General features: G+C 32.9%; 1 protein-coding gene across 1 annotated transcript; it reads right to left on the bottom strand.

The window, feature by feature from the left end:
- Positions 1 to 3,345: 3,345 nt before the first annotated feature.
- Positions 3,346 to 7,579, bottom strand: LOC134266738 (transcriptional repressor scratch 2-like). The gene is made up of 2 exons (XM_062748961.1): positions 7,035 to 7,579; positions 3,346 to 5,128 (listed from the first exon to the last, which is right to left on the bottom strand). The coding sequence occupies exons 1-2, from the start codon at positions 7,192 to 7,194 to the stop codon at positions 4,362 to 4,364; spliced, it is 927 nt and encodes a 308-aa protein (XP_062604945.1). The 5' UTR covers positions 7,195 to 7,579; the 3' UTR covers positions 3,346 to 4,361.
- Positions 7,580 to 14,391: the final 6,812 nt, after the last annotated feature.

Raw genomic sequence — 14,391 nt, 5'->3', positions numbered from 1 at the left:
ATTTTCAAGGTTTTCCCTACGTATTCCAATGTAAAACTTGGATTATCTATTGTGGCATCACCCTACCCTCGGGGATCATGATTTAAACAAACTTGAATATATACTACCTGAAAATGTTTCCACATAAGTTTCATATTTTTGGGCCAAGTGGTTCTGGAGAAGATTTTTTCAATGTATTTCCATGTAAAATTTTAATCATTAATTGTGACCCCGGGGTTATATTTTGTACAAATTGAAATCGACACTTCCTGGGGATATTTGCACATGCACAAATTTCATAGTTCTTGAACCAGTGCTTAAGGAGAAGAAACCTTTTATTTGTCATATTGTAAATTTTGAATTTACTCGGGTTTCAGAAATGCAAATTACAGTATGTTTCGTAGTTCCCGAAAATATTTGGTGCGTTTCCCACACTAATTTTCTCAAATTAGATTGTAAAATCCTGGAATAAGTGGAAACTCCGTCTCCGTTTTTCATGTTGGATATTTTTAAGAAATCAAAATAAGATAAATATTGTACAGCAAATTGCAATGTTACTTTTCTAATGACAAAATAAAATTTACTTATGTGAGAGCCCAGTAATAATTAAATAAAAGTGATTGCCGGAAAGAAACACTGTAATCGATGCCTGAATCCAGCATCAACCTGTGGCTAGTCAAAGAAGCACGGCGCTAAGTACACGTTATAGGAGAAATGTAATGTCTTTTGTCTAATAAATCGCTTCCGGGGGAAAGGTAGATATTCCAGCTTCGTGCCTCTGAATGGAAAAATCTATCGGTGATTGATCTCTTGAGTTTGATTTATACCCCGTCTACACTACCTGACTACTTCCTAGGCAATGTTTGGCTGCTGGCCATTAAAAGGTATAATAGAATTCCGATACAGAAAATAAGCATTAGAGAATTGGTTTATTGGGAGTTCTTTTGATTTTTCATTAACGAATTTCTGTTTTTAAAAAAATATCCTAGGAATATTTAAGGCGAATCTTTTGCCTTTTTGCTTGTTATATTAATTTGTTTTATTAAACCTTTTCCTTCATCTATGGAGTAACAATAGTCAGCTAAATCCAGGAATACTCCACTGACAGTAATTGTTCACAAATAAAAGTTTCCTACGTCCTTAAAGGCAATATGACGAATCTTGAATTAGGGATACTTTTATTTGATCATTTAATTTTATGTCGAGATGTCATTTTTTGAAATCTGCATGTCATGAATTTATTTTAAGTAATTATAAAAAAAAGATATGAAAGCGTTTATGAATTCACAGAGAAAAAAAGGAGTAAACTTATTGATTGGGTTCATTAAAATTTCATACTTCTCAAGAGCGGTTTCAGAGTTAAAACCTGTTGAAACATCACGGTAATTTGTCATGCAAGAACCATATAACTCTCATGGGAGAAAACAATCCCTCATTTTGAAATTGAATTGACAACTCTGTATCCTCGAAATAATTCATTATTTCTAATTTGTTCAACGTCTATCTCACTATGTCTCGCACAAATAAAGGGTTTACTGAAGAAAATATATTTTTCATTATCTTTACATCGTTTGGTATCACGTTACTACTGAAGGGACTACACACAAGCACACTCATACATATAAACAAACAATGCAGGCTATGACTCGAGCATTAATTTCTGTGTTAAAGATTAATTAATTTTTTCATTACTTAAATTAAATGTATAAGGAAAGCATGGCAATGTGAAAAGACACATTTAGTATTAAAGTAAAATTAAATTTGATAAAGCTATATTTCACTATTGTAACAAAGAATTGTGGACCCACGCTTTCTGTATCTCAGTGGTTGGGATTTAATTATTTATGGCATGTTGTAAGGTCAAACTTCAAGGTCACTGAGTTAAAATCATGGTATACTTGGAAAGGTCTTATCATAGGTAATGTGAAATATGAATGAGAATGTACTATTTATATATTTAAGATTTTTTCAATATATAATATAGGAAACCATATAAATTGCCATTTGAAAAACGGGTTTGCACTGTTAAAAGAATACTTTTTTGAATATATAATTAATCTTTTTCAAAATGTTTTTAGTTCATTATTTCTGATACCGAGCATCAACAGACATTGTGCATTGGTGCATCTATGGGTCTTGGAACATATTCATGAAAATATAGGTCACATATACCTACGTCGTGATTTTTCCAGGTTTTCATTTTCTTAATTTTACACTATTAAGTCCAGGGTCATCCAAACCTTGACAGTTGATGCATGATGAAGGTCACGGTAACCTATTTCTTTATCGAAATTGTCGCTTAGAATATAGAAATGAGTGTTGTTCAATTGATCATATGAGAAAGACCAGATCTTTCGGTCTCTTGTTCCCACTAAACTCTCGATTCTACTAGACTACAATTAAACCAGGATCTGTGCTCTATTTTGCAATTTTCAGAATCAACATAACTTTGTTTAATGAAAAGTATATCTCACAAGAAATATTTATACGTCGTTATGAACGTACATTACATCATTATATGGTATACTAAGTAGACATTTAAATCAAATGTTAAAAAGTTCCACTATAAATCGAAGAATTTTTCATTTTGAACCTGAATATTATAGAAACTATTGAATAAGCTTCATTTATTCTCTATTAATGCCGTCCATCAAGCGAAGAAAAGCAACAGTTGATCATTGTTCATGTTGTCGATAAGTATCTGGTGTAGTGAAAGCGAACCTCTTGCAATATTGGAAAATTGAAATTGATGTGTTTAGCTCTACAGGTACCTACCTGGAGATCGAATTTTCAATTTTTAACGGTTAGGTGATATTTAACAGAGGATCGATGTGCACACAAAAGCTGGATAGGACCTCGAACGGTAAAGAACCAACTTAAACAGATTTGGATCGATATGGCGGACACTGTATCTCGGTATACAGGATTCAAAATGAGATCGAGCTAGAAACGAAGATGTACAGCAAAATTTTGATTCAATGTTTTTCTTTAATAATGTATTATTAATTATGATATAAGTTTAAATGCATACTAAGTATTTATAATAAAGATTTTGGAAATTTTTAATAAGCTTGTGGAAAAAAAAATTAACTTTTTCACTATAGTTAGTAAACTGTTTGTGGTACTTCTGGTAGCGACTTATCTACAGTATTTATTTTTTTAAAAACTTTGATTTTTTTATGCGTGAAATAAAAATCAACATGTTTTATACTGGTACCTAATATATAATGGCATAATACATTTTAATCGAAAAAATATGGGGCGGAGGGCGTCGTTCTGTCAGAAACAGTGATATCTATTAATTAAAACATGAAGACAACATAGTTCTTTTTTAAAGTTGTTTATTCAACATTAACGTTTTAAAGACAAAGGTAATACTGATAGCGGCAATATTGCACATGTTCCAGAAAAACAAATCCTCCAGTTAGGATAGAGGAAAAGAAGAAATAACAAATAGGAGTTAAATGTTAAGTTGGAAATGTAATTAATATACAAGGTCATCATAATCAATAAAAATATTTAAAAGAGAACTATTGTTGTAAAAATTAAACACACAAATATGTAAAAATTCCGCACCTGTTTGAAATAAAATATTTCTAATGATAATAAAATAAAATTAATTTTAAAGCTGCCGAAGCAAACAACAGCATGTACGAAGTCAAGTATCTACAAATTCACAACCATGACGAGAGCTAGAATGCAATACAAAATTAATATCATTCTACAACTCAGATGCACACAGACGCTCTAACAATTATAGTTACGCACAAAAAAGTCGCCATTTTTGATGTTTTACTTACATATTCGACTCTGAATTATCATAGATGTTAACGGGTCAACGAAGAAACGTTTGTTCCTCGTGACTGACTAGAGTTAATAGGGACTAGATAACTCATGAATGCTTTGAGCCCAAAGCGAAGCCAAAACGACAAAAGCACTACAGACAACAGCAAATGTTGTTCGAACACCTCTACAGTGTGAAAATGTACAGAAATTAAAGCAATTACATATCTATAAGGCAAAATAATAAATCACCACTGACTTAATTTTTTTTTTCAAAAATACATAAATCTAGAAAGTGATGTGCATATATCAAAAATTATATTGCTTGATTTCTTCTGCAAATCTTTAGGTAGAGCAACAACAGTTTGCAACACGAAGACACAATGGTGATGATATCGAAAGAGAACAGTGTAAAATACTATAAAAATTCTACGAAAATAGGATCTAGTTTATCTTGATATGAAAATCTTGAAGTCAATCTGCCACGAAAAAGGTAAACAGGAAATTACACATGCCATTTTCAGGAATTGTCATGTTGGCACAAGGGTTGAAATTCTTCAGAATCGTGACAAGTCTTAAAGTGTACAATGTACAACATCTTATGAGTCGGAATAGCAAGATATCTCCGAGATTGTAGATAGCTCGGATACTAAGGAGCCCGTCTCGGATTCGGTCCCGTCTTTTATACACGCCGACTCATAATGCTTGTTCAGGTACGATTTCAGAGCAAAAGATTTGTCACATCTCTTGCATTTATAGTGTTTGAATGCTGAATGGGTTTGCATATGTGCTCGAAGGTTTGATCTGTCAGCAAAAGCTTTACCACAATGCGCGCATCCGAAGGGTTTTTCGCCGGTGTGAGACCTTCTGTGACCCTGAAGAAGCCATGGTCTTGAAAACGCTTTACCGCAAATGTCGCACTTGTGTTTGAGTTCGTGAGTAAGAATGTGCATGGATAAAGCAGGCATGCTCACATAAACCTTGTCACAGTGTGGACATTTCTTGGCTGAGTGGCTTTCCAGACTTCGATGTGTTTGCTTGTGACGTGAAAGATTCGATGATGTGGCATAATCTTTTCCGCATTCGTTGCAGGTATATCTTTGTTTCTGGGTTTTGGTCAGAATCCCAAACGCGTTCTTTCTTGCTCTCCCATCACTGACGAAAAACGCATCGTACGTATAGCCAACAGTATGCATACTAGGAAGAGATGTCCGAACTTCAACCTCCGAGTTCTTCTCAGGAACTAGTTCGGGAGAGGGAGTTTCTTCAAGAGGATTTTCTTCATACCTGTTTCTCGATTCTGCATCATGTAATACTGTGGCTGAGTTTTGTGGCAGTGTTGGAACAACGACGTCTTGAATGTAACCTGAATTATAAAAAAAAGATAGAAAATAGTCATTTTTGTCAACCTTTAAAAGGAAACTTGAATTATACGTATAATTCTCGTTTTAAATTTGCTACTGTTACATTATTTTAAGTAACTTTATTTTTGTATCTTGAGTTTTCCTTCCTTAACTAATCCCTAAACTTGACTATCCTTGACTAATCCCTAAACTTGATCAAGATGAGTGACTGTTGCTTGCTTCTTAAGCAAGCTTAATGGTTGTTTCAGTGATAATTACAAAAGTTAACAATTCCAACTTATCAAACTTCTTTTACACGGCTAGTCGTAAAATGGGGGAATTATGTTACATTCATAACTCAATTATATCAATCTACGACAGTGAAGCGAGATTAGAGAGGCAACAATTGCATCTTTCGAACATTACCAACTGACAGCGCATAACTCATGTTCGGATCATAATATCAATTATCTCCAGATTCAGAAGATGATGTTCCCAAAGTTATTTGTAACTGTGTCGTCATCATCGAAGTTTCATTTCTGCACTTCTCAAATATATTTATAAGTAGACTGTTAATCAAACATGGGCTAATAAGATCACCTAGGGGAGCTATTAACATTCTGATTTTTTAAAGTCATATTTGAATGCTTTAGATTTTATTTATTTAGAAAAATGAAATAATAATTAATAACACAGTATAGTGTCAGATTTTTTTCTCAGAGGAAGAGTTAAAATTATGGATCATTATACGGGACTGAACGTTATGAAATGTATTTATTCATCGCAACAAGCGAAAGAAAACTGTCGCAATAGGCAAGATTTTCTTTTTTACAATCTGTCAAAAATTGAACACCTCAGATGACCTTAAGCAGTGAAGTCGCACGTTGCAACCCCAATCTGCGAAAAAAGCCCATTGACGGGTAGAGCCATAAGTGCATTGACCAGTATCAAGATTCCCCCACCAGTGTCACTGAACTCCCTGCCCGCACTCCCCCCAACGTTATTTCATTAAACTCTTGATTATTCAACTCTTTCACAACAGAAGAATATATTATGCACAACTTTTGTTCTGTTGTCTAAGTCGTCGGGTTCTTATGGTAATCTGAGCCCTGTTGAACAATATTTCGTCGTGGCTTGGAGTAGTAGTTGCGTTACGTTACAATAGACATGCATCTGTGAAGCGTTACAGGAACAAACGTTTTTCATATTCTGACAAGTAACCTTATAATTTTAATTATTTATTAATGTCTTTTCATTTTCCTCGGTGAAATTCTTGTCAAACAAAAGGGTATGCGGGTCATAAAACAAAATTGATTTTCCTTTTTTTCAACGATCGCCTATCCTATGTACTTTTAAGTACAGAGAATGCAGAAATAAGCATCTTCTTTTTGAATATTTTTTACAGAAGTATGATAAATATAATACAAGGGGTATACGGAAACAAAAACCATAGAACTAAAACAAATACATGTATACCTTTTATCTATAACAGGTTAAACATGTGAATATTCTACAATTGTATTCAAATTTTAAAATACCACTAATTCAGATTAGTTTTTTCATATACTTAAACGAAAAATTGAAAATTAATGCTAAATATTATATGGAATTTATAGATATTTGCGTCAATATAAAATGTATAAATTTATTTTTAAAAATTATGAATGTCGATCTGATAATCTTTAAATTTATAAAATCGAAACGTGAAAGACCATTAATGTTACAATTTTTTTCTTTCAGAAAAAATACTCCCCTCTTAAGCATATTAAAGATCAAAGCATTGATAAAATATTTCTTTACGTAGAATTGATAAAGTTATTGAAGAAATATCCTTATTTCAATCGTGCAAAAATCCATTTCCCAGTTCTTGGCAGACATGCTGAAATTAAAAACGCTCTGATGACTGATAAATTATACGTAAATAGTTACCGTTGCTGATGCGGACCGACAGGGGTTGAACCATCGGGGTGAAGGGTGTAGCCGCCTTAAAACTCGCCACGGACTCCTCGAAGACGTCCCTGATTCGGTACTGGTTCGGTTGACGATCCTCATCACATTTTACCTTCTTGACTAGAAATGATCGTGGCATTTTTTCAAACCGTCACTGCAGCTTCGATAAAGTTTCAAAAGTTTGGAATCACCTTTTAGGTCTACATTTTGGAGTTTTCGTCATATAAGATCCAGAGGAATTTTTCTTTTTGACTCATACGTAACTTCATCCAAAAATTTTGGCCTTTGACGACATGTTGGGAGGTTGCAGATTTGCTAGGGGAAAATTTTCTTCTTTTTTGTCTTTCACAAGTTAAGTGATAAGTTCGTTCTCACGCTTCCATAAACGGTCTTATATACCCGGTCGCATGCCAATCAAACGACACGCGCCTCCACGAATCGCAGCAAAGAATTGGTAATATTTGGTATGAATAATTGAACTTGCCCTGAACAATGCGACGAAAGTGCTGTAGCGCGTTGACAAATACAAACATTTACCATTATTCCATTCAATCGTTATTCTAGCTTCGTCATCTGGATCTTTGAATGGAATTTCATTATTTTAATTAGGTGGCATCGGGACGTTGTCTAGACATGCGCAGAAGCATTCTGTTCGCGTGCTAGGAAACCTAGATTTTTCACAGATTCTGCAAAAGGTGTACACATTTTCAAATTATCTTAATAATTTACTTTTAAATTTATTGAGACTAATACATGATAAATATTCAAAGGCAAAATATTTTTGCCGATCTAGTTTATACCAAATTTAATCCAATGTGTCCTTACTTACAACTTGATTTATCTTTGATAATTTCTTTTAGGGGATTTTTTTTTTTAATATTTTGTATTTAGTTTTATTTTATTCTCATACAAATATATAGATATCAAGGAGGATTCATTCGCCTACAGGATATATTACAAATATTTCTTTTTTATCCATTTGTCACCTGACAATGTATATCTGTATCTATAAATAATGAAGTAGGTCTTTGGAAAGTTTGATATCGTTACAATTGATTCTTGCTTCGTCTCAATTCTCCTATACAAACAACCACCTGTTGTGAAAGCTACCTGTCCATAGAAACTCAGTATTATTTATTCTACCTGTAGCAGTCCTGTTTGCCAATAACGATTAATTTCTTCTGCGATATAAATTGAACGCAAACAGCTTTGAAACGGTGGGAAAATGCGATATTTTTATAGATTTTTCTCTCTCTCTAACGGATCAAGGATTTGTTTAACGAATGAAAAAAATTGATGTAAAATTAGATTTAACTGGAAAAGAAATAAGAAACACAGGACAAATTTGAAGAAAATATTGTGAAGGACGTTATATTAAACACATATTAAATAGTGATATGAACAAAACTCAAACCATAAAAATATGAAATGCTTGTAAAATGATAGCTGCCATCGAATGTACTTAATATGGAAAAAAAGAACGAAAACTTTTATGGAAGATTAAATGCTTTTACAATCGTGCAATGATTTTTTTTATAATATTAATTAAAAGAAATTTTAAAAGCACCAACTAAAACATGATGAAAATAACGCACATATATATATTTTTAAATTATGCATGTATCGAGGTAGTTTGATTTTGCGATATTACTTTTTTATGGGTTTGTCAAGGAGTTTTTTTTTCGTAATAGGACAGGAAGAACGTCTTTTTTAACGGGTACATTGTACATTGCATTCGTGAATGCTCGCAGGTGCGCGAAGTTCGCAACCCAATACTTGGCGGCCAGTATAATGCATAACATCTCATTTGCCACCAATGCACTTAAAAGATGCACGTAAATCGAGGCATAACTTATTTAAGGTTACAAAAGATTTTTTTTAATGACCAAGACAGAGCACTTAATAGATGCATCAAGGATGACGAAAATCGGTCACTCAACCTGCATCAGAGAGTGGACGCAAACTGTTGACCGCATAACAATTACACCGCGTTACGAAAATAGCCCACTGGACAATACTACAGCCTATTTATACCATTTAATCGTCTTGCACAAGAAAAAGCTGGAAGTTGCACCGGTTGCATGGTATGCATGTCATATCCAGATTGGGCCATCTGCCTCTGTTCTTTGAATTTCCACCAAAATTAACTTGGATATTATATGCGACCAAAGCTTGTTACACAAAAATTAGCGACAAAGGGCATGCCCAAAATAAATCTCTTTTATCTCAGAATTGTATCTATAACGGGTACTTGGAAACAATGATACTATTTGTTTAATATAGTCACTGGAATTCGACAGGCAACCGTTTGAACCATTGAGACCAAACTTCTCGTCCTAGTATCCAACGCCTGGATCTTTGGGACGATGTAGCCACGCGCGACGGGAATTCCTTCTGTCATGCTTCTAAAAGATACCCATCTTTTGCTACTAACATTTATTTGATGGTAAAATTTTAAATAGAATCGGCAACAAAGCGAACTTGTTACATCAGTCAGCGCAACAGTTGGGAGAAAGCGATGACAAAAGTGACGGCTAAAGAATACAATGACATAACCAAAAACAGATGCCAGAGGCTATTGTTCCCAGAGAAATGGAGAGTTCAACAGTCTTTCCAGCATTGCTTTCCAGAATGGGAAAATTATGGAATCGCAGTGTTAGGTTTCAAATGAATTTTATGATTAAGTGCGATAAGTGTCTCATTTCAAACTTAAAAGATAAATCGACCTCACCACGATGTAACAGTCTTAACTTCCATTGTTCTGTTTCTTTTTTAAATTGTTCTGTTGCTACGTCACTTTTCTTTATGTGTCAATATTTTTAAGAATTAAATCTCATTAAAATCAAGCTGATTGAATTTTGTTCGTCTCCATTTAATCAGGCGATGCGTTTATACTGACTTTGTTATGCCGTAAAGTAAAAATTTAGTTGTAAAATAAAATACATGTAGTTGTAAAACGATCCATTTAACTAAATCTAAGAAGAAAAAATTGTAAAAATGCAAATTTCTCCACTATGTTTAAATTTATATTATGACAGCTGGTGCATTTTTTTTTGTTGTTGTTGGTTTAACTATTTTTTACGCATCTTAAAAGTTTACGTTCCGTTTCCAAATAGACATAAAACGTTAGAATCTAAATCAGGAAAGGAATTTAATGACGGAAATTATCAAAAGTTATTCTATATCACTGATGGAAATTTTCTTTTAAAAAGTATGTATACTGGGTATACTGATTAAAAAGAACTACATATTCGTGTACACAGTTTTATTCATTTAAGTATGCGAATGTAGTAAATTTAGAATTTTATGATTTTTATCTCCTTTATTGTCTTATATTACGAACAATCAACAAATTTAAGGCAATGTTATTTTCAAAAAACGATTTTCAAATTTTAATCGAAAGCAGAATGACATTTGTATTGTTGAAAAATATAAATCCTTAAATTCATTCAGATTATTTGAAGATCACCATTCAATTCTACAAGAATAAAGAAATGTCGGATTGATGAAAGGAGTTTGATTTGTACTAAACACGTGCCCCTGTCTTTCATGGATTGTATTTAATGTTATCATCATGATTATTATTAATACATTACTATAAAAGATACAATGAAATAAAGACAGTGGAGTGTCATTTCAGTGGTGAAATTCCGGGCATATTCTGGCGCCACCTGCGGCAGACGACTTCGGTCAGTGTCTTCTGCTTTAATTCTAGATTTAGTTATTCTTTTCTTTTTTTTAATTAATTTTTCAAGGAATATTTTCGTTTATCTTTTAAAGCATATAAATGAGATAGATTTTCAATTTTTATACATTTTTATTTTTCACGTAAAATACTAAAAATAAAATTCTAATTCACGGATCAAAATTACACTTCAGCTAATTTAACACAAATTTAATTTAAAGGCATTGCATTTCATCAATTGTGCTGTTGCTCTGATTTGATTTATTTATTTGGACATTTACAACAACAGAAAAAAAAACAAAACAAAACAAACAAACAAACAAACAAACTAAAGCATTATATATCAAGGATACTTTAAGGAAGAGCAAAAGTTTCCGGAAAAGTAAACCATAGATTTTGAAGAAAACAGCACCGATATTTTTTTCATTACAACTAAATTCGATTACACAGAATCACCTTACAAGACCTAGTCAGCGAAATTCTCAATACATTAGGTTAAAAATTTATATGTTGCATTTCGAAAACAACAACATCAACAGACCAAATTGATTCAAAGAAAGTGAGTACGTTGATTTGGTCAACTATTTTTACTGCGTCGTAATCAATTTAGAGGGGAAAAGCATATGCATAAATATACAACTGTGCATCCTAATATAGTTTTTCAACTATAAGTTATTGTTATAGGTTGATAGAATTATTCATATATTGACGTTATTAGCTCACCTGAGCCAAAGGCTCAAGTGAGCTTTTCTGATCACAATTTGTCCGTTGTCTGTTGTCTGTTGTCGTCGTCGTCGTTGTCGTCGTCGTCGTTGTCGTAAACTTTTCACATTTTCGACTTCTTCTCAAGAACTGCTGGGCCAATTTCAACCAAACTTGCCACAAAGTATCCTTGGGTGAAGGGGATTCAAGTTTGTTCAAAATTGAAGGGGAAATAATTGGGAATTAATGAAAATTTGGTGGCATATTTTAAAAATCTTCTTCTCAAGAACCACTGTGCCAGGAAAGATGAAACTTATGAAACATCCTCAGGTAGTGTAGATTTTTGTTCAAATCATGACCCCTGGGGGTAGGGCGGGGCCAAAATGGCCGACCAAAGTTTTACATAGAAATATATAGGAAAATTCTTTAAAAATCTTCTTCTCAAGAATGACAAAGCCATAATTCATCATATTTATATGGATGCAACAAATCATGTACAATGGCCGATCAAAGTTTTTAAAGTTATATATAGGAAAATTCTTTAAAAATCATTTTCTAAAAAATAGCAAATCCATGATTGGTCATGGGACTACTTTTGGATTTAAACTTTACACTAAAAAGCCATTTTCTACTTTTTCCTACCCTTAGTGCTCAGGTGAGCGATGTGGCCCATGGGCCTCTTGTTTTAGAGTTGCATCTGACAAATGTAATATCTGAACGTAAGTTGTTCTTTAGGAAATAATCATGCATCTTTCTCGAATGGTACGTAAAACATCTACAATCATTCAAGCAATCAAACTTGCATGATAGCATTTGTATGCCACATATTGGTTCAATTTGTTCCACATTAATAATCGGTTTGTCAAAAAAGGTTACATATAAAAGACAGAAAAATACTATGCCTAATTGTACAAATTATCTTCATATCGGGTAAATCTTAGGGAATAGATTTTTCCCGATGAACAGAAAGCCGATAGAAATTTCAGTAATACATTATTTCCTCTGGTTAAGGTAAAAAAAATTAAATTGAAATTGAGATTACAATTTCAGTCAAGTGTCTAAAAAGTGTACAGGTACTGTCATGAATAATTTATTTCTATTCATTATTTAATCTTCAGTTTAGTTAGGTGTATTATCACCCTCTCTGGTATTGCTAGTACATGCATTTAAGATAAAAATTACAGTTTAATACGTGCACAAGATAACAGTTGAAGGGCTGAACAATTTGCATTAAAAATTTAAGGCTGGTATAAAAAGCTATAAAATGAAAACAAAAATTGATATTGTAGATAGCCAAATGTCTGAATAGAGAACTTTTTTTTCCTGAGACAGATTAATAAGGCACGAGTTTTCATAAAATGAGAAAAAAAAAGAATAAGATGCACGTCAGGGTATTGTCCATTGGAAATAAAACTGCAAGCCTGCTGCGCTTGTCAATGTTCAAAATATAATTATTATAAATGCATGAACAAAAGTATTTCTAAAACACAATAGACACACGCCAAAGGAAGATTCGGTTTAATTTGATAGAACATTTAATATTAAGGGGACTATCTGTCCACGCGCAGCTGACGATGTCCGCGCTGGACTCTTCACTTGGATAAATTATTCATACATTCGGAGAAAATCATTTAATTTGATCTTTTCGCATTCTTTATTTACGGAATTGTGTTCTGATTTTTAACACTTAAGCTTCTTGAGAGTTAATTATGGGAAAGAAAGCCAAAACTGTCACCGAGTTATGAATATTTAACGAATGCTCCACAAGTCCAGCGCACTTATTGGACAGCTGTTGCATTGTTCGACGACGATTTATCCTTAAGACACTACATTTAGAGAAATTCGCGATAGGTAGATGGCAAAGGAGATCATTAAATTAAGATTTATTTTACAAATAAGACGAATTTAAAATGGCTGAAAGGCTTCAATTTTAAGCTACCTCAATTGTTACATCACATTTATTTGGATTAAATTACCTTGTTTGGTACTTAAGTTACATGGTTTAGTACTTAAGTTACATTGTTTAATATTTAAGTGACAATGTTTAGTACTTAGCAAGCAAGGAGTCGTGTCGTGTCCTAGATCTGTTATGACTTTTTTGATTTTATATAGTAAAAACAGCACTGGAAACTTGACATTGTTTTAGAATTTCAAGAAGCATTGCATGACAATTTATCCTATTTCTTGGATTTATTAAACATGTCTAAAATGTAGATTATTTTCAACTTGTTATTGTGTGAATATTTTTGACATAGATACGACTTAACTATTTTTGAGTCTTAAAATGAAAAAAAACAAACAAATATATATCTTCATATATTTCAAAGTTTTGTTTGTATATTGTTTATTTTTCACTCATATGGAGACTCTACTCAAACCCTTTTCAAGGATCAACTACTAACTCGGCGACTGTAAAGCATACGCTTTAACCACTGCCCCACGCAATGTATTGTATAAGATAGGACCAAAAAGCTGAGCTTTTTGGTGCATTCATGATTGGTCAGAATGTTTTCTTGATTCACTTGGCCTGATGTTCTTCGATACACTGGCCCAACCCATGCATGGACTCTTACTAGAACAAAATATTTACGCTACCTGAAGATGCACGCATTTTTCAAAAGATTTTTTCTTTGACTTTCTATTGTGCTGTAACCCACCCCTTAGATTATTTGTACTCAAAGCATGCTCTGAGGTAATGAATTAGTTGAAAGATGTAAACACCATTTGCAATCAAAGCTGAAATGTTACATGTACATAAATAGAAAATTGACAATAGAAAAGCGGAAGTCATCCTGTTTATCATACAGTCTAGTTACATGTATTAGTTAACCATTATCGTCTGTAAAAAATGTAATATCCAAATATTTTTAAAAAAATGATGCAGACCCTGTAGTGTATTTCATTTGAAGTTAAGTGGGATATTTGGGCATGAATGAAAATAACTACATG

The sequence above is a fragment of the Saccostrea cucullata genome, unplaced genomic scaffold (assembly GCF_032062105.1).
Source record: "Saccostrea cucullata isolate Sc308-1 unplaced genomic scaffold, CSIRO_AGI_Scuc_v1 ctg271, whole genome shotgun sequence".
Taxonomy (NCBI): Eukaryota; Metazoa; Mollusca; class Bivalvia; order Ostreida; family Ostreidae; genus Saccostrea; species Saccostrea cuccullata.
This window is presented reverse-complemented; position numbering and strand designations above follow the sequence as displayed.